We start from the raw sequence: 21955 nt of genomic DNA, 5'->3' as shown, positions 1-21955 counted from the left end.
TTTCCACCACTGAACATTGCTTTTGGATGCGCTCGAATTGGTCCGAAAGCTGTGCCATTAAAAATGTATCATACAGTGAAATTAAAGGTCCATTGTCCCTACTTTATGTATAGGATATGCGTTTGCCATCACTGTCATCAAATGTATAACTTCACTCGGACAGTGTAAACTACAGTATTGTAGGGAAGATGAACTTGAGAAATCTAGTCCGCGCGTTCCAGAACGTTGACGTGAGTCCCTGAAGCAAGCGCATGCGCACTAATGTACTTCCTGATACTAATTTTCGTAGCAAGGCTAGTGTACGTTGTTGGAACGGACAACGGGGTTTCATTCGCAGCGTTCTAGAAATTTCCTCTCCCCATCCCCTTTTCCAGTACACAGCACGTAATATTGTTTATGTTTGGAGAAATTCTGGACTTAAAGGAAATTATTTAAAGTCATATCGGTGGAATATTGTTTGTATTATCATCTCGACAACACGCAGTTGGACGCACGCTGATGGCGGTCACTATCGAGGAGCTGTATCGTAACTATGGGATTCTCGCTGATGCCAAGCCGGAGGATCTGAGCCAGGTATGCATGAGATGGATGTCTAGTTATCTAAGTAATTGAAGTATCTTCCAGGGTAGCTCCACTTTTTTTCTTCAAATAAGGTACAGTAGTGGAAGCCAGAGGTGAAAGTTAGGCCGAACCACACGCATTGGTTAAGTATAGTAACTAGCTAGTTAGCATCTCATGTTAAACTAATGTTAGCCTGCTAGCAAGCTAAAATGGGCCTAATTTGCTAGCTAATCCTGTTTCACTTGATTTACCCGGCGTTTGTATCGTAGCTTTCCAGGTAACTCATGGAACTAACGTTAACTATGTGCTATTAATTTACATGTATAGCAAGCAAGGTAACTAGTTAGTTACTTGACGATGTTTTTAATACATTTTAGTAGGCTTAGCGAAGTCAAAACAGAGAACACAGACAGCTAGCTAGCTTCATGCTAGCCAATTTATTTGACCTGACCCCTATCCCACTAGCTAAATAGCGGATAGCTAACTAACTCTGATTGCCTTGCACAGCTCCTGAAAAAAAAAGTAATTGAACCATGGCATTATTTGCAACTTGTCATACTGGTTAGATTTACAATGTCAAAATCAAAGGCGCTCTCTTACTAAAGTGTTGTTAACTAGCTAAGTTAGGTAGCTACACTACTGACAACTTGCTAGTATAATGGCAAGGGATTCAAGTATTGCTTGCTTGTTGAGCAGAAGTCTCATCTCTAGTCTACTCAGTATTTTGACCAACACTAAACTGGAAGCTTTTGCATTCAAGTTGGACAGTGATGTCCTAATATTACAAACTTGTTAATGTATCTAATTGTTTGGATCTATCCTCCAGCACAAAGATGCCTATCAGGTGATCCTTGATGGCGTGAAAGGGGGTCCTAAAGAGAAGCGCTTGGCAGCACAGTTCATTCCCAAATTCTTCAGCAGTTTCCCAGAGCTGGCGGATGCAGCAATCAACGCTCAGCTTGACCTGTGTGAGGATGAAGACGTCTCGGTAAGGATTTTAGGCACTATCGTATCCATTTGGGTAATTCCATTGTGCAGAATGGGGAAGAAAGAAAAAAATGTTTGATTTTAATCAATCAATATATAAGTGTAGCTGTATATCTAATGCCTGGTCACAGTAGTCCTACTACTGCGTTGCTCACCGGTTGTTGGTTCTTCGTCTTTCCTCCTGTAGATTCGGAGGCAGGCCATCAAAGAGCTCCCCCGTTTCGCAGCCGGGGAGAACATCGTCAGGGTAGCAGATATCCTCACCCAGCTTCTCCAGACAGGTACAATACTCTTAAGCTAACCCGCCTAGACATTTTCACATGTAACTTGGGGTTGTTGTGATACGAACATTTTAATTTCGATACCAGGCCAAGTATTGCTTTTACCACAGAGGGGGGAGTGGCCTAGTGGAATACATATGCATACTGATCTGCATATCATTATGGCAGTAAGGGAAAATACTGCATGAAACAGTACAGTAACACACATCGAATCCTTCATAAACACACACACTACTCTCTCCCACTAACACACATCTCCCTCCCTTCATCACACTCTGTTTCCTTCTCTCTCATAAACACACTGCTCCCAACTTTTAAAATGTTAGGCACCAAACAGAATTGAAGTAACACCAGAAGGAGAATGTTTTTAATATAGTTTAGGCCTACATGAATCCTTCCTTCTTTTTTTTTTTGAAGCACATGTGATGAGTAGCAGACCCTTTTACCTTCCTTCCTGGGCCTATCAAATTAGCCTAGACACTACTGTCAAGTTACCGGGTTGTTAGCTAGCTAGGTAACATGACTGAACAACATTGTTATCAAACCAATAATTGGTTACCCCGGATTAGTTTAAAACGGCCCGCGGCATGGTTTGTGAAATTATATAAAGTATTATAGAAAATAATTCTTCATATCTCCTTTGGTCAGTAAAAAGATTTATACATAACAGACAGTGCAAGGAGGAAATAATTTAAAAGACATTTATAATAGGGGGATAAAACTGTTAGAAAGGAATCCCATAGAAAGAAAAGAGGTGTCTCTGGTAATATGGATCATATTTTTACCCGTTGAGGCTTGTGCTCAATTGACTCTCTCTGGCACTCGGGAGGCTGCGTCACAGCGAATTTGCAGTCTACTCAGACTGGCCTGTGCTCATAGTTATAATAGGCAATGAAATTATATATTGTATCAACTTTGCTCGCTCTACTCCGATGTAACAAATGTAACAGAAGACTCAAGGACTGCAGTGATGCATTGTGGTCTCTACCTTCTTGGCCTTTGTGCTGTTGTCCGTGCTCAATGTTAGTACCCTGTTTTGTGCCTGCTACCATGCTGTGTTGTCATGTGTTGCTGCCATGCTATGTTGTTGTCTTAGGTTTCTCTTTATGTTGTGATGTGTGTTTTGTCATGTTATTGTTTTAAACAACATTTTATCCCCATCTCCGCAGGAGGCCTTTTGGTAGGCTGTCATTGTAAATAGGAATTTGTTCTTAGCTGATTTGTCTGCTTAAATAAAGGTTAAATACATTTATTAAATCCCACTGGCCATCATGGCTAAATTCCATTTTAAAAACTGATAGAGGAATAGATCAAATTAAATTGTATTTGTTACAGGCGCCGAATACAACAGGTGTAGACCTTATAGTGAAATGCTTACTTATGAGCCCCTAACCAACAATGCAGTTTTAAGAAATAAAAGTAACAAGTATTTAAAGAGCAGCAGTACAATAGCAAGACTATATACAGGGAAGGCCCAGAAGCAGGCGAGTGAGGTGGATGTTATTGAACTGGCGCATACCAGTGGCTGTTGCTTGAATTCAACTGAATTTATAAACATTTTATAGCAAGCGCCAGCAGGTTCGGTAGGGCTGAAAAAATCGGTAGCATCATATTAAACATTACTGCGTTATAATAAAACTGTTGGTATTGTGATGTTTTGGTAATGTACGATTACCATGGGAACGTTACCGGTATGCCGAGCAACACTCGTACCTTGTATCAAACCAATGTAGCACATGCCCTGTTGATGGGAAATGTTTGTACTCTCCTGGTAGTGGACATTATGTATACCATGGTGTTTGTACTCTGCTGGGAGTGGACATTATGTATACCATGGTGGTGTTTGTACTCTCCTGGGAGTGGACATTATGTATACCATGGTGGTGTTTGTACTCTCCTGGGAGTGGACATTATGTATACCATGGTGGTGTTTGTACTCTGCTGGTAGTGGACATTATGTATACCATGGTGTTTGTACTCTGCTGGGAGTGGACATTATGTATACCATGGTGGTGTTTGTACTCTGCTGGGAGTTGACATCATGTATACCATGGTGGTGTTTGTACTCTGCTGGGAGTGGACATCATGTATATCATGGTGTTTGTACTCTGCTGGTAGTGGACATTATGTATACCATGGTGGTGTTTGTACTCTGCTGGTAGTGGACATTATGTATACCATGGTGTTTGTACTCTCCTGGTAGTGGACATTATGTATACCATGGTGTTTGTACTCTCCTGGTAGTGGACATTATGTATACCATGGTGGTGTTTGTACTCTGCTGGGAGTGGACATTATGTATACCATGGTGGTGTTTGTACTCTCCTGGGAGTGTACATTATGTATACCATGGTGGTGTTTGTACTCTGCTGGGAGTGGACATTATGTATACCATGGTGGTGTTTGTACTCTCCTGGGAGTGGACATTATGTATACCATGGTGTTTGTACTCTCCTGGGAGTGGACATTATGTATACCATGGTGTTTGTACTCTCCTGGGAGTGGACATTATGTATACCATGGTGGTGTTTGTACTCTCCTGGGAGTGGACATTATGTATACCATGGTGTTTGTACTCTGCTGGTAGTGGACATTATGTATACCATGGTGTTTGTACTCTGCTGGGAGTGGACATTATGTATACCATGGTGTTTGTACTCTCCTGGGAGTGGACATTATGTATACCATGGTGGTGTTTGTACTCTCCTGAGAGTGGACATTATGTATACCATGGTGGTGTTTGTACTCTCCTGAGAGTGGACATTATGTATACCATGGTGGTGTTTGTACTCTGCTGGTAGTGGACATTATGTATACCATGGTGTTTGTACTCTCCTGGGAGTGGACATTATGTATACCATGGTGTTTGTACTCTCCTGGGAGTGGACATTATGTATACCATGGTGGTGTTTGTACTCTGCTGGGAGTGGACATTATGTATACCATGGTGGTGTTTGTACTCTCCTGGGAGTGGACATTATGTATACCATGGTGGTGTTTGTACTCTCCTGGGAGTGGACATTATGTATACCATGGTGGTGTTTGTACTCTGCTGGGAGTGGACATTATGTATACCATGGTGTTTGTACTCTCCTGGGAGTGGACATTATGTAAACCATGGTGGTGTTTGTACTCTCCTGGGAGTGGACATTATGTATACCATGGTGGTGTTTGTACTCTCCTGGGAGTGGACATTATGTATACCATGGTGTTTGTACTCTGCTGGGAGTGGACATTATGTATACCATGGTGGTGTTTGTACTCTCCTGGGAGTGGACATTATGTATACCATGGTGGTGTTTGTACTCTCCTGGTAGTGGACATTATGTATACCATGGTGGTGTTTGTACTCTGCTGGGAGTGGAAATTATGTATACCATGGTGTTTGTACTCTGCTGGGAGTGGACATTATGTATACCATGGTGTTTGTACTCTCCTGGGAGTGGACATTATGTATACCATGGTGGTGTTTGTACTCTCCTGGTAGTGGACATTATGTATACCATGGTGGTGTTTGTACTCTGCTGGGAGTGGACATTATGTATACCATGGTGTTTGTACTCTGCTGGGAGTGGACATTATGTATACCATGGTGTTTGTACTCTCCTGGTAGTGGACATTATGTATACCATGGTGTTTGTACTCTGCTGGGAGTGGACATTATGTATACCATGGTGTTTGTACTCTCCTGGGAGTGGACATTATGTATACCATGGTGTTTGTACTCTCCTGGTAGTGGACATTATGTATACCATGGTGGTGTTTGTACTCTCCTGGGAGTGGACATTATGTATACCATGGTGGTGTTTGTACTCTCCTGGGAGTGGACATTATGTATACCATGGTGGTGTTTGTACTCTCCTGGGAGTGGACATTATGTATACCATGGTGGTGTTTGTACTCTCCTGGTAGTGGACATTATGTATACCATGGTGGTGTTTGTACTCTCCTGGGAGTGGACATTATGTATACCATGGTGGTGTTTGTACTCTGCTGGGAGTGGACATTATGTATACCATGGTGTTTGTACTCTCCTGGGAGTGGACATTATGTATACCATGGTGGTGTTTGTACTCTGCTGGTAGTGGACATTATGTATACCATGGTGTTTGTATTCTCCTGGGAGTGGACATTATGTATACCATGGTGGTGTTTGTACTCTCCTGGTAGTGGACATTATGTATACCATGGTGGTGTTTGTACTCTCTGGGAGTGGACATTATGTATACCATGGTGGTGTTTGTACTCTGCTGGGAGTGAACATTATGTATACCATGGTGGTGTTTGTACTCTCCTGGGAGTGGACATTATGTATACCATGGTGGTGTTTGTACTCTGCTGGGAGTGGACATTATGTATACCATGGTGTTTGTACTCTCCTGGTAGTGGACATTATGTATACCATGGTGTTTGTACTCTCCTGGGAGTGGACATTATGTATACCATGGTGGTGTTTGTACTCTCCTGGGAGTGTACATTATGTATACCATGGTGTTTGTACTCTGCTGGTAGTGGACATTATGTATACCATGGTGTTTGTACTCTCCTGGGAGTGGACATTATGTATACCATGGTGTTTGTACTCTGCTGGGAGTGGACATTATGTATACCATGGTGGTGTTTGTACTCTCCTGGTAGTGGACATTATGTATACCATGGTGGTGTTTGTACTCTGCTGGTAGTGGACATTATGTATACCATGGTGTTTGTACTCTCCTGGGAGTGGACATTATGTATACCATGGTGGTGTTTGTACTCTCCTGAGAGTGGACATTATGTATACCATGGTGGTGTTTGTACTCTGCTGGTAGTGGACATTATGTATACCATGGTGGTGTTTGTACTCTGCTGGTAGTGGACATTATGTATACCATGGTGTTTGTACTCTCCTGGGAGTGGACATTATGTATACCATGGTGTTTGTACTCTCCTGGGAGTGGACATTATGTATACCATGGTGGTGTTTGTACTCTCCTGGGAGTGGACATTATGTATACCATGGTGGTGTTTGTACTCTCCTGGGAGTGGACATTATGTATACCATGGTGGTGTTTGTACTCTGCTGGTAGTGGACATTATGTATACCATGGTGTTTGTACTCTGCTGGGAGTGGACATTATGTATACCATGGTGTTTGTACTCTCCTGGGAGTGGACATTATGTATACCATGGTGTTTGTACTCTCCTGGGAGTGGACATTATGTATACCATGGTGGTGTTTGTACTCTGCTGGGAGTGGACATTATGTATACCATGGTGTTTGTACTCTCCTGGGAGTGGACATTATGTATACCATGGTGGTGTTTGTACTCTCCTGGTAGTGGACATTATGTATACCATGGTGGTGTTTGTACTCTGCTGGGAGTGGACATTATGTATACCATGGTGTTTGTACTCTGCTGGGAGTGGACATTATGTATACCATGGTGTTTGTACTCTCCTGGTAGTGGACATTATGTATACCATGGTGTTTGTACTCTGCTGGGAGTGGACATTATGTATACCATGGTGTTTGTACTCTCCTGGGAGTGGACATTATGTATACCATGGTGTTTGTACTCTCCTGGTAGTGGACATTATGTATACCATGGTGGTGTTTGTACTCTCCTGGGAGTGGACATTATGTATACCATGGTGGTGTTTGTACTCTCCTGGGAGTGGACATTATGTATACCATGGTGGTGTTTGTACTCTCCTGGGAGTGGACATTATGTATACCATGGTGGTGTTTGTACTCTCCTGGTAGTGGACATTATGTATACCATGGTGGTGTTTGTACTCTCCTGGGAGTGGACATTATGTATACCATGGTGGTGTTTGTACTCTGCTGGGAGTGGACATTATGTATACCATGGTGTTTGTACTCTCCTGGGAGTGGACATTATGTATACCATGGTGGTGTTTGTACTCTGCTGGTAGTGGACATTATGTATACCATGGTGTTTGTATTCTCCTGGGAGTGGACATTATGTATACCATGGTGGTGTTTGTACTCTCCTGGTAGTGGACATTATGTATACCATGGTGGTGTTTGTACTCTCTGGGAGTGGACATTATGTATAACATGGTGGTGTTTGTACTCTGCTGGGAGTGGACATTATGTATACCATGGTGGTGTTTGTACTCTCCTGGGAGTGGACATTATGTATACCATGGTGGTGTTTGTACTCTGCTGGGAGTGGACATTATGTATACCATGGTGTTTGTACTCTCCTGGTAGTGGACATTATGTATACCATGGTGTTTGTACTCTCCTGGGAGTGGACATTATGTATACCATGGTGGTGTTTGTACTCTCCTGAGAGTGGACATTATGTATACCATGGTGGTGTTTGTACTCTGCTGGTAGTGGACATTATGTATACCATGGTGGTGTTTGTACTCTGCTGGTAGGGGACATTATGTATACCATGGTGTTTGTACTCTCCTGGGAGTGGACATTATGTATACCATGGTGTTTGTACTCTCCTGGGAGTGGACATTATGTATACCATGGTGTTTGTACTCTGCTGGTAGTGGACATTATGTATACCATGGTGTTTGTACTCTCCTGGGAGTGGACATTATGTATACCATGGTGTTTGTACTCTGCTGGGAGTGGACATTATGTATACCATGGTGTTTGTACTCTCCTGGGAGTGGACATTATGTATACCATGGTGTTTGTACTCTCCTGGGAGTGGACATTATGTATACCATGGTGGTGTTTGTACTCTGCTGGGAGTGGACATTATGTATACCATGGTGTTTGTACTCTCCTGGGAGTGGACATTATGTATACCATGGTGGTGTTTGTACTCTCCTGGGAGTGGACATTATGTATACCATGGTGGTGTTTGTACTCTCCTGGGAGTGGACATTTTGTATACCATGGTGTTTGTACTCTCCTGGGAGTGGACATTATGTAAACCATGGTGGTGTTTGTACTCTGCTGGGAGTGGACATTATGTATACCATGGTGTTTGTACTCTCCTGGGAGTGGACATTATCTATACCATGGTGGTGTTTGTACTCTCCTGGGAGTGGACATTATGTATACCATGGTGGTGTTTGTACTCTCCTGGGAGTGGACATTATGTATACCATGGTGGTGTTTGTACTCTGCTGGGAGTGGACATTATGTATACCATGGTGGTGTTTGTACTCTCCTGGTAGTGGACATTATGTATACCATGGTGGTGTTTGTACTCTCCTGGTAGTGGACATTATGTATACCATGGTGTTTGTACTCTGCTGGGAGTGGACATTATGTATACCATGGTGTTTGTACTCTCCTGGTAGTGGACATTATGTATACCATGGTGGTGTTTGTACTCTGCTGGTAGTGGACATTATGTATACCATGGTGTTTGTACTCTCCTGGGAGTGGACATTATGTATACCATGGTGGTGTTTGTACTCTCCTGAGAGTGGACATTATGTATACCATGGTGGTGTTTGTACTCTGCTGGTAGTGGACATTATGTATACCATGGTGGTGTTTGTACTCTGCTGGTAGGGGACATTATGTATACCATGGTGTTTGTACTCTCCTGGGAGTGGACATTATGTATACCATGGTGTTTGTACTCTCCTGGGAGTGGACATTATGTATACCATGGTGGTGTTTGTACTCTGCTGGGAGTGGACATTATGTATACCATGGTGTTTGTACTCTGCTGGTAGTGGACATTATGTATACCATGGTGTTTGTACTCTCCTGGGAGTGGACATTATGTATACCATGGTGTTTGTACTCTGCTGGGAGTGGACATTATGTATACCATGGTGTTTGTACTCTCCTGGGAGTGGACATTATGTATACCATGGTGTTTGTACTCTCCTGGGAGTGGACATTATGTATACCATGGTGGTGTTTGTACTCTGCTGGGAGTGGACATTATGTATACCATGGTGTTTGTACTCTCCTGGGAGTGGACATTATGTATACCATGGTGGTGTTTGTACTCTCCTGGGAGTGGACATTATGTATACCATGGTGGTGTTTGTACTCTCCTGGGAGTGGACATTTTGTATACCATGGTGTTTGTACTCTCCTGGGAGTGGACATTATGTATACCATGGTGGTGTTTGTACTCTGCTGGGAGTGGACATTATGTATACCATGGTGTTTGTACTCTCCTGGGAGTGGACATTATCTATACCATGGTGGTGTTTGTACTCTGCTGGGAGTGGACATTATGTATACCATGGTGGTGTTTGTACTCTCCTGGTAGTGGACATTATGTATACCATGGTGGTGTTTGTACTCTCCTGGTAGTGGACATTATGTATACCATGGTGTTTGTACTCTGCTGGGAGTGGACATTATGTATACCATGGTGTTTGTACTCTCCTGGTAGTGGACATTATGTATACCATGGTGTTTGTACTCTGCTGGTAGTGGACATTATGTATACCATGGTGTTTGTACTCTGCTGGGAGTGGACATTATGTATACCATGGTGGTGTTTGTACTCTCCTGGGAGTGGACATTATGTATACCATGGTGGTGTTTGTACTCTGCTGGGAGTGGACATTATGTATACCATGGTGGTGTTTGTACTCTCCTGGGAGTTGACATTATGTATACCATGGTGGTGTTTGTACTCTCTGGTAGTGGACATTATGTATACCATGGTGTTTGTACTCTGCTGGGAGTGGACATTATGTATACCATGGTGGTGTTTGTACTCTCCTGGGAGTGGACATTATGTATACCATGGTGTTTGGGTCGGTGTCAATAGGAGATATGTACCGTCTGGGATGCTGTTGGACCAATATTTATACTCTCTTCTACGTTGTTGTTTACAGACGATTCGGCCGAATTCAACCAAGTGAACACAGCGCTGGTCTCCATCTTCAAGATGGACGCGAAGGGTAAGTGTCCATTTTTTAAAACATTTTTTTACATTTTATCTCATGTATGAGTAGGATGCAGGCAGGATGCAGTGCCTCGTGCTCTTGTGTACACTAGTGAACAGGCAGGGCGCCCTGCCTCGTGCTCTTGTGTACACTAGTGAACAGGCAGGGCGCCCTGCCTCGTGCTCTTGTGTACACTAGTGAACAGGCAGGGCGCCCTGCCTCGTGCTCTTGTATTTGTGCAACGCTCTAAAAAGAAAAGAGTAGTTCAAAAGAAATTGTATTTTTTTTCAGCTGTTTTCATACCTGTCTGTATTCCACGCTGTTTGTTATGTAGAACTCTGAACAACGCGTTAGTAAACATGTGGTAGGCCTTAATTCCAAATGAATGGGTGAACTAGGCACCGGAATAGTTATAAATATTAAATGAACCATCATAGTTAGTGGGTAGTCATAGTTAGTTCGTTGAGGTGAGCATAACATGGTTATAATACCCTTTTTTTGCCTCGAGCGCCCCCCCCCCCCTCCCCCCAGAGGCAGGACTTCTGCATAGCCTCTTTATGTCCTGTGGCTAACCAAAGTGTATTTCTCTATTCTGTCTCAGCTACACTAGGAGGTCTGTTCTCTCAGATCCTGCAGGGGGAGGACATAGTAAGGGAGAGGGCCATCAAGTTCCTCTCCATCAAGCTGAAGACCATGCCTGAGGACGCCATGACCAAGGAGGTGGAGGACTACATCTTCACCGAGACAAAGAAGGTCTGTTCCATAGCACTCTGCTTTGGTAGCATCGATCCGCTTGGTGAACTAACTCCCTGCTTGGGGCTGGTTAGTAGAGCTCTTTGTGAAAGGGCTTGGATAGATTAGAATTTGTTTTTATTACTATTAATTGACAAACTGAATACAAGAGCTCTGTAGGAGGGATCTGTCACCTAGTTGGATGTAGGATATATTTCTAGCTGGTGACTCCTGGGTCATTTTTATTAGAGCACATCGTAGCAAAAACGTCTTGAAAGCAAAAAAATTACTTTCTTGTTGGACAGGTCCTGGTAGTCCCTCCCAGTTTCAGTCAGTTTTCTTCTGTTTGGTGCCTTCTGAACACGACCCAGCCCTGTGTCCCACGTTGACCTGTGTCCCACGTTGACCTGTTCCTACACCAGGTGCTGGAGGATGTGACTGGGGAAGAGTTTGTGCTGCTGATGCGTATCCTGATGGTGCTGAAGGGCCTGCAGACGATGAGTGGACGGCAGCAGCTGGTGGAGCTGGTGGTGGAGCAGGCCTTTCTGGAGCAGGCCCTGAACCCCGCTGACCCCGACACTGTGGACCGCCTGCTGCAGTGCACGCGCCAGGCCCTGCCCCTCTTCTCTGTGAGTGATACACACACACACAGGCCATAATAATATACTCCACCTCTGAGAGTGATACACACACACACAGGCCATAATAATATACTCCACCTCTTCTCTGTGAGTGATACACACACACACAGGCCATAATAATGTACTCCACCTCTTCTCTGAGAGTGATACACACACACACAGGCCATAATGATATACTCCACCTCTTCTCTGTGAGTGATACACACACACACACACAGGCCATAATAATGTACTCCACCTCTTCTCTGAGAGTGATACACACACACACACACACACACACAGGCCATAATAATATACTCCACCTCTTCTCTGTGAGTGATACACACACACACAGGCCATAATAATGTACTCCACCTCTTCTCTGAGAGTGATACACACACACACAGGCCATAATGATATACTCCACCTCTTCTCTGTGAGTGATACACACACACACACACACACAGGCCATAATAATGTACTCCACCTCTTCTCTGAGAGTGATACACACACACACACACACACAGGCCATAATAATATACTCCACCTCTTCTCTGAGAGTGATACACACACACACAGGCCATAATAATGTACTCCACCTCTTCTCTGAGAGTGATACACACACAGGCCATAATAATATACTCCACCTCTTCTCTGAGAGTGATACACACACACAGGCCATAATAATATACTCCACCTCTTCTCTGAGAGTGATACACACACACACAGGCCATAATAATATACTCCACCTCTTCTCTGTGAGTGATACACACACACACAGGCCATAATAATATACTCCACCTCTTCTCTGAGAGTGATACAGAGACATTCTAACATACTATACTCCACTTAGTGTCTTCCAGTACAGTGAGTTCATAGTCATTTTTGTGTGCCCTGTGGGACTTGAACCTGCGACTTTGGCTTTGCTAGTGCCACACTCTTACCAACTGAAGCAACTGCTTATCTCCTGCTCACAACACACACAGTATCACCAAACACTGCAAAACTTTTGTTTTACAATGCTCACTGTCACCACATACACTGTAATTGTTTGCAAAATGCTAATTGTGTTTGTGCCTTTACGTCTCATTTTTACTTATTTTCTATTTATGCATGTTTGTTCAAGCTTCTGCCCCCCCCCCCCCCCCCCCCCCAATAACAAATGTTCCTCAGAGACAAATAAACTTTAACTTCCTGAGCTTGAAACTCATTATTTTTACACTTCCAGAAAAATGTCCATTCCACCCGTTTCGTCACTTACTTCTGTGACCACGTCCTGCCCAACCTCAGCTCCCTGACCAGTCCCGTGGCTGATCTGGACATTCAGCTGGAGGTCAGTTACCACCCTCCCCTGTACCAACCGTACAGAGTTCAGGCAACTAGTCCTCCATGTTGGCTCCAACATGCCGGGGACAATAGCATTGACATGTGGTGTGTGTGTAGGTGCTGAAGTTGCTTGCTGAGATGAGTCCATTCTGTGGGGACATGGAGAAGGTGGAGACCAACCTCACCATGCTGTTTGAGAAGCTGCTTGTAAGTAACAGCCTAGCGCATCTCAGCCTCTCTATTGGGGTTAGGAGGGCTTTCACCAGACTGGTACCTTCTAATGGAGTTAGGAGGGCTTTCACCATACTGGTACCTTCTAATGGGGTTAGGGGGGCTTTCACCATACTGGTACCTTCTAATGGGGTTAGGAGGGCTATCACCATACTGGTACCTTCTAATGGGGTTAGGAGGGCTTTCACCACACTGGTACCTTCTAATGGGGTTAGGAGGGCTTTCACCACACTGGTACCTTCTAATGGGGTTAGGAGTGCTTTCACTAGACTGGTACCTTCTAATGGGGTTAGGAGGGCTTTCACCATACTGGTACCTTCTAATGGGGTTAGGAGGGCTTTCACCAGACTGGTACCTTCTAATGGGGTTAGGAGGGCTTTCACCGTACTAGTACCTTCTAATGGGGTTAGGAGGGCTTTCACCAGACTGGTACCTTCTAATGGGGTTAGGAGGGCTTTCACCAGACTGGTACCTTCTAATGGGGTTAGGAGGGCTTTCACCGTACTGGTACCTTCTAATGGGGTTAGGAGGGCTTTCACCGTACTAGTACCCTCTAATGGGGTTAGGAGGGCTTTCACCAGACTTGTACCTTATGGGTTAGGAGGGCTTTCACCAGACTTGTACCTTATGGGTTAGGAGTGCTTTCACCAGACTGGTACCTTCTAATGGGGTTAGGAGGGCTTTCACCAGACTGGTACCTTCTAATGGGGTTAGGAGGGCTTTCACCAGACTGGTACCTTCTAATGGGGCTAGGAGTGCTTTCACCAGACTGGTACCTTATGGGGTTAGGATTGCTTTCACCAAACTGGTATCTTCTAATGGGGCTAGGAGTGCTTTCACCAGACTTGTACCTTCTAATGGGGCTAGGAGTGCTTTCACCAGACTGGTACCTTCTAATGGGGCTAGGAGTGCTTTCACCAGACTGGTACCTTATGGGGTTAGGAGTGCTTTCACCAGACTGGTACCTTCTAATGGGGTTAGGAGTGCTTTCACCAGACTGGTACCTTATGGGGTTAGGAGTGCTTTCACCATACTGGTACCTTATGGGGTTAGGAGTGCTTTCACCAGACTGCATATCTCTGTATCTAGTTGTTGATTATTGGACCAGCTTACGTAACGGTCTGATTTATCAGACTGGTGAAAGGCCAATGTACCAAACAGACCGTGCCGAAGTATGAGGCCGGTTGTTGGTTATGGTGTGTTTTGACTTAACTGGTCCCGACGGGTAAAAGGCTAACTGGTCCACCCTTCCTCCCTGTGTCTAGGAGTTCATGCCGCTGCCTCCAGAGGCGGAGGGTGAGAACGGCGAGAACACACTGAGCGACGAGCCCAAGCTGCAGTTCAGCTACGTGGAGTGTCTCCTCTTCAGCTTCCACCAGCTGGGCAAAAAGCTCCCCGATTTCCTCATTGACAAGATCAATGCAGAGCGCCTCAAAGACTTCAAGATCAGGTAGAGGAGGGTTTGCCCCGTAACGTTTTTGGCAACGTTCGCTTGTCTTTTTGAAAAGTCTTGTTGTGTTGTGGGAACGTTTAGCATTTATATTTCGGTCCCCATTTTCATCAGAGTCATCTGCGTTTTGCCAACGCTTTTGTTTCATTTGTATCGGTCTCTACTGTAGCATGTGGATGCCAGTAATGTTAGTGATTTGTTACCGCGTCGTAGTTTTAATGTATTATTTTTTGAAGTCGGTCTAATACCCTTTTACATACAGACTTTACTGAATGTTGCCTGTCGTTTTTAATATGGCCATGTTTTATTAGAACCACGTTCATACAGTCCTGTTTTGACCACATTCCTTCCTGGATAAGTCTTTTCTACATGCCGTCCAGTGTGGGACCAGATGTGGATGGACGTCTTATTTGAATAAATCAGTTGGAATATACACCCATCACAAAGAAATCCACTATTGGATAGATAGTTTTATGCAAGTCCTAAGAAACATAAAACGAATAATGTATTTTCAAAAGATTAGAATGGCATATTTTGAGTTGAATGATGTTTACTAGTCTGTGCTTCCTATATGGCTGAGCCGTTCACATGAAATCAATAGGTGTTTATTGATCATTCAACAAACTAGGCCTACTTGGGTTACCCTGACTACAGTCGACACACACACACACAGTGAGCTCAGAGCATTGGGACAGTGACACATTTAGTTGTTTTGGCTCTGTACTTCTAGCACTTTGGATTTCAAATGATACAATGACTGAGGTTGTAGTGGGCAGTAGTATTTGATATATGTGTATATTATACACTGCTCAAAAAAATAAAGGGAACACTTAAACAACACAATGTAACTCCAAGTCAATCACACTTCTGTGAAATCAAACTGTCCACTTAGGAAGCAACACTGATTGACAATAAATTTCACATGCTGTTGTGCAAATGGAATAGACAAAAGGTGGAAATTATAGGCAATTAGCAAGACACCCCCCAAAAAGGAGTGATTCTGCAGGTGGTGACCACAGACCACTTCTCAGTTCCTATGCTTCCTGGCTGATGTTTTGGTCACTTTTGAATGCTGGCGGTGCTCTCACTCTAGTGGTAGCATGAGACGGAGTTTACAACCCACACAAGTGGCTCAGGTAGTGCAGTTCATCCAGGATGGCACATCAATGCGAGCTGTGGCAAAAAGGTTTGCTGTGTCTGCCAGCGTAGTGTCCAGAGCATGGCCTGGGCTACTAAGCGACCGGTAGGGAGTAGGCCTGGGCTACTAAGCGGCCGGTGGGGAGTAGGCCTGGGCTACTAAGCGGCCGGTGGGGAGTAGGCCTGGGCTACTAAGCGGCCGGTGGGGAGTAGGCCTGGGCTACTAAGCGACCGGTGGGGAGTAGGCCTGGGCTACTAAGCGACCGGTAGGGATTAGGCCTGGGCTACTAAGCGACCGGCAGGGAGTAGGCCTGGGCTACTAAGCGACCGGCAGGGAGTAGGCCTGGGCTACTAAGCGACCGGCAGGGAGTAGGCCTGGGCTACTAAGCGACCGGCAGGGAGTAGGCCTGGGCTACTAAGCGACCGGTAGGGAGTAGGCCTGGGCTACTAAGCGACCGGTAGGGAGTAGGCCTGGGCTACTAAGCGACCGGTAGGGAGTAGGCCTGGGCTACTAAGCGACCGGTAGGGAGTAGGCCTGGGCTACTAAGCGACCGGTAGGGAGTAGGCCTGGGCTACTAAGCGACCGGTAGGGAGTAGGCCTGGGCTACTAAGCGACCGGTAGGGAGTAGGCCTGGGCTACTAAGCGACCGGTAGGGAGTAGGCCTGGGCTACTAAGCGACCGGTGGGGAGTAGGCCTGGGCTACTAAGCGACCGGTGGGGAGTAGGCCTGGGCTACTAAGCGACCGGCGGGGATTAGGCCTGGGCTACTAAGCGACCGGCGGGGATTAGGCCTGGGCTACTAAGCGACCGGCGGGGAGTAGGCCTGGGCTACTAAGCGACCGGCAGGGAGTAGGCCTGGGCTACTAAGCGACCGGTAGGGAGTAGGCCTGGGCTACTAAGCGACCGGTAGGGAGTAGGCCTGGGCTACTAAGCGACCGGTAGGGAGTAGGCCTGGGCTACTAAGCGACCGGTAGGGAGTAGGCCTGGGCTACTAAGCGACCGGTAGGGAGTAGGCCTGGGCTACTAAGCGACCGGTAGGGAGTAGGCCTGGGCTACTAAGCGACCGGTAGGGAGTAGGCCTGGGCTACTAAGCGACCGGTAGGGAGTAGGCCTGGGCTACTAAGCGACCGGTAGGGAGTAGGCCTGGGCTACTAAGCGACCGGTAGGGAGTAGGCCTGGGCTACTAAGCGACCGGTAGGGAGTAGGCCTGGGCTACTAAGCGACTGCGAGTGAGGAGCAAAACAATCCGTTAGTTAAACTACATAACACTGATCAATGCTAAATAATGAGCCAACTAGACAAGATGATCATGAGCAGCACTCGCCTTAACTTAGCTAACATTTCCACAGCCTAATTGTAGCCTAACCAATATCCAAACGATAATTCAGTGAAAATAAAAAAATATCCACGTGTCTCTCAAAACAGTGTGAAACGGTGCTGAAATAGTGACTCCACACAGGTAGGCTAATGCTTTGAATAGTTTATAACAATTGGATGACTTTGGGAGTTTCAGTAAGCAACAATTTGATGCCTTCAATTGCAATAGCCTATTTTATTTCCATTTTTTTTGTCATTCAGTGATATTTATTCCCACAGTAAGTCTTTATGGATCCATCCAGTTGTAGTTGAGAAGACAACAGTGCATGTGGTGGGCTACGCGACGAGATGGATGAAGTGACATGCCTCGCAAAGTTTACAACTGCCAGGATGATAGTAGTTAGCTGTCTAGCAACCACCAAGAGCGTGCCAATACCGCATCAGCATTACGGCTACGGTTCATACTAAGCCGTAGGCAGAACTTTACCGAGATCATTACTGGGTCGGTAGGTGGAAATGTATAACTAAAAGTTGGCGGGATGCTGAAGATGGCGAGAAAAACATCTTGGTTTGAAAGGTGTATAACCCTAGTTTTTTTTCCTCTCCTGCCTCCAGATTACAGTACTTCGCCAGAGGGCTGCAGGTATACATTCGTCAGCTGCGAGTTGCCCTGCAAGGCAAGACGGGAGACGCACTGAAGACCGAAGAGGTAGCTATGTATCATGGCTGTTGTTTTAGTCTCCAATGATACGTCACTTGTTTTGTTTCTTCTTGACAAGCCTCACAGCTGTTCTGATTTCAATCAAGCGCTGTAGACAGTTTTCTATTGTGAGTATTCCCTGATGGTTATGTTGTCTTTCCATCTCAGAACAAGATCAAAGTGGTGGCTCTGAAGATCACCAACAACATCAACGTTCTGATCAAGGTGAGGCGTTCGAAACACTTGGTCGACCCTGAAACGCACTTGGTCGACCCTGAAACGCTAGCTAACATTCTCATTACTGTTCCCTTTCTCTGCAGGATCTCTTCCACAACCCACCGTCGTACAAGAGCACAGTCACGCTGTCCTGGAAGCCTGTCCAGAAGGCTGAGGCAGTAGCGTAAGCCTCTTTCAATGTTGTCACGGGGAATCTGGTGACCCAGAATGTCGGGTTTCTGACGAGGTGTTCTTTTAACAGTCTTAAAGATGCATTACACTGTAAAAAATCTAAATGGGTCAGATGTTTTCAGATCTCCAAAAGTAGTCCGTCAGGATGAGTTCAATGCCAGGCCGTCTGTTTTGTAAATCGCACTCTATGCCATAAATCTAAAATGAATTGATAAGTACCATGTAGTGTCCAGATTTGTGGAATTTAGCTGAATCTACGTCACTTAGGGTATGGGAAAACATCTGACAAACGTTGATTTTTGGAGTGTAATGTTCATTCATGGGTTTCAGTCTCATGTCAACGGACCTGCCCACATCAATGACTGATGAATGGATTTGTAATACATTATACAGGGACACTAGCAACTTGTCAGTGACACATCTTCAGATAAAACACCATTAGATAAGGTCACCTGGGGTCATAACACTGTGACCTTTGCCCTCTTTGCCCACCACAGTCTGAAGCGCCCATCCGGGGAGGATATGGGTGCAGGCAGTACCATGAAGAAGCAGCTGTCCCCCCCCCTGCCCCGGAGGGATGCACGGCAGATCTACAACCCCCCCAGTGGCAAGTACAGCGCCACCATCGGCAACTTCTCTAACGGTGAGAGTGGCGCTGGGGCGGCGAGGGTGGCACACTGAGCCATAGCTGGGTTTTAGGGGCACCGGGTGGAAGACGGACGTTGCGCAGACATCTGTTTTTTTTTCTCATATTCTCTGACGTTTTGTTTCTCCTACATAAGTAGAATGCCCTTGGTGTAACGTAGTCACTCTGGGTGAGATGATGTACTGACTGAACTGTGGTCATGTTTTGGGGGCCTACTGATCCTCTCCAATGTGTGTGTTGGATATTGTTCACTTCCACCGTGTATTGGGCCACGTACACCCTTTCTGGTGGTGTTACTCGAGTGACCGAGGTGCACATGCTAATGATTTGATGCTAGAATGTACCTTGTTCAAAGGATAGTTATAAACTGGGTTGTTCGAGGCTTGACTGCTGAAAGCCATGGTGTAACAGACCATATACCACAGGTTTGACAAAACATATTTTTACTGCTCTAATTACGTTGGTAACCTGTTTATAATATCAATAAGGCACCTCAGGTTTGTGTTATATGGCCAATATACCACAGACAAGGGCTGTGTCCAGGCAAAGTACAACCTAAGCCGTGGTATATTGGCCATAAGCAATAAGGCCCGAGGTGGTGTGGTATATGGCCAATATACCACGGCTAAGGTTGTACTTAAACACGATGCATTGCGTAGTGCCTGGACACAGCCCTTAGCCGTGATATATTGGCCATATAACACAAACCTGGGGGTGCCTTATTGCTTAATTAACCCAAATCAGGCATTGTTTTCAAGCTGAGCCCTCTGTTTCATGTGAGCAGTTGATAAATCTGCAACTGAATGGAAGGGAATGTCTTCATATTACGATCCTTTTGAGCTATAACACACATGGAGTAACACCAGAAGTTTTTCCCCATGACCATTTTAGCCGGTTAGTTTTTCCTTTTATAGGCTGTTGGATCCCTTCAAACTAAGGCCCAGGGGGTATTCCTGGCCAGGTCTAACAGTCAGAAAAATCTCCTGGCCCTTACGATGATTGTCCATACTTATCCCCTGTCTGTTGTGCCCGTCTGTGATTCCAGAGCAGCGCGGAGGCTTCAGGGGCGGCCGGGGAAGAGGATTCGGAGGCAGGGGAGGCAGGAGCCGAGGCCGAATCTACTGAGTCCACCATCTCACACACACTACACACACACACTACACACACTGAACTGCAGCACATCAGGATCCCTGCCGTAACCAAGGGGGTCTCCATGACCACCGCTCCTCAACCTGTGTCCACTTGTTCTTTTTCCTCCGCCCTCCAAACACCTGTGCAAAGGAAGGAATTTTTTTTTGGTCGTTTCCTGCCCTCAGAGTAAATCCACGTCAAGGAGACTGGGATTTGGACGTTCCTACCTGACATTTCCACCCTCACACTCTTGCCTGGTGAAGCGATTGTTCAAGTAGATCCTTGTGGTTTTAGTTTTTTATTAGTATTTTTGTGGAACCAGAGACTGACAAGTTGTACCTGATTTGATATTTTTGTCAGAAAAAAAAAGTTTTTATAAAGTGTTGACGAATGCATTCTCTTGTTATTTCTTCTTTTCTTTTTTTTATTCGAGCTTGGATTTGGATTGGCTTACCCTCTTCGCTACTTTGTATGAATCGAAATGTTTTCATCTGAATTTTTTGATCAAACTTGTATTGATGTCTCCACCACCATGACCTTTTGTTTGTGTAACACCTTGTTAAAATAAGACAATTGCATTGAAAACCAATGTATTCTGAATTTTTAGGTAGTAGAAAAAACAGATTATTTCCTCTGCAAAACAGGTTTTGTGACGCTGAATAGATCATTATTACAAAGTTAATTTGTTTAATTGGACATTGGTTGTCATTCGAATCAGCCAAGGCAGATAGAGGACTTGGGAGTTCAATTTTAATTAACTCCAAGTAACTTTTCTACTAAATTTAAATGAGTTTAGAGCCTCAATTTGAGTTTTCCATTAATGTTTTGCATGCTTTTTTATTTTATTTTAATTAAATATTTCTCCCCATAAATGTTATTTAAAAACTTTTGGATTAAAAAAAGGAAATCAAATCTGATTGGCATACATGATCGATTTATTGCTGAGTATTTTTCTACCAAATGGTCCTTCGAACCTTTTCCTCACTATGCAGTATACAGAAGTTGACCTGTTTGTTGGTTCTCTGCTTTATAGTTGGTTTTGTATCGTCTGTATAGTCAATCGATGCAAAAGACAAAACAGACTCCTGGGGGGCATTCAGGTTGAAGGAAACGTAGCAACTGTTGATTTGAACGCAACCGGTGCTGTTGGTACGTACTGTTGCGCAGACATCTCAATCACAGTACTGGTACGTACTGTTATGAAATGTTGCTACAAAAATAAGACCAACTGAACAACCCCTTGTTTTAACTTGTATCGAGCTTCACTTGCTAGGATTCCTTAATTTGATTTGATTTCACTTTTTTTGTGTGAAAGAACGGGTGTTTTCTGAAGCCCAAGTGACCTTGCTGTCAAAGGAAGAGTAAGGTATCTTGAAGGAAATGACATCCCACTGTTTCCTGTAGATCTGAGAGGAATTAATATATATTCATGTTATGGTGGATTGCTTCATCCTGCCTTGTGATTTGCTGGGTGGAAATATTAACATATTGCTTCCACCTAACCAATCCGCTCAGTTCTACAGCAGTGGAATTCGGCAGTGAAGTACTCCTTTTCACCCTCAGCACCACAGGAAGTAATGGCTT

The 21955-nt window shown here is 44.9% G+C and overlaps 1 protein-coding gene across 1 annotated transcript; it reads left to right on the top strand.

Moving 5' to 3' along the window:
* Positions 1 to 262: 262 nt before the first annotated feature.
* LOC129854952 (apoptosis inhibitor 5-like) lies at positions 263 to 21288 on the top strand. Its single transcript, XM_055922158.1, has 14 exons — positions 263 to 573; positions 1388 to 1549; positions 1736 to 1829; positions 10623 to 10688; positions 11275 to 11426; positions 11828 to 12034; positions 13254 to 13358; positions 13469 to 13558; positions 14848 to 15032; positions 18102 to 18195; positions 18355 to 18411; positions 18507 to 18586; positions 19092 to 19237; positions 20286 to 21288. The coding sequence occupies exons 1-14, from the start codon at positions 499 to 501 to the stop codon at positions 20363 to 20365; spliced, it is 1593 nt and encodes a 530-aa protein (XP_055778133.1). The 5' UTR covers positions 263 to 498; the 3' UTR covers positions 20366 to 21288.
* Positions 21289 to 21955: the final 667 nt, after the last annotated feature.

This window comes from Salvelinus fontinalis, chromosome 5, assembly GCF_029448725.1.
Source record: "Salvelinus fontinalis isolate EN_2023a chromosome 5, ASM2944872v1, whole genome shotgun sequence".
Classification (NCBI taxonomy): Eukaryota; Metazoa; Chordata; class Actinopteri; order Salmoniformes; family Salmonidae; genus Salvelinus; species Salvelinus fontinalis.
This window is presented reverse-complemented; position numbering and strand designations above follow the sequence as displayed.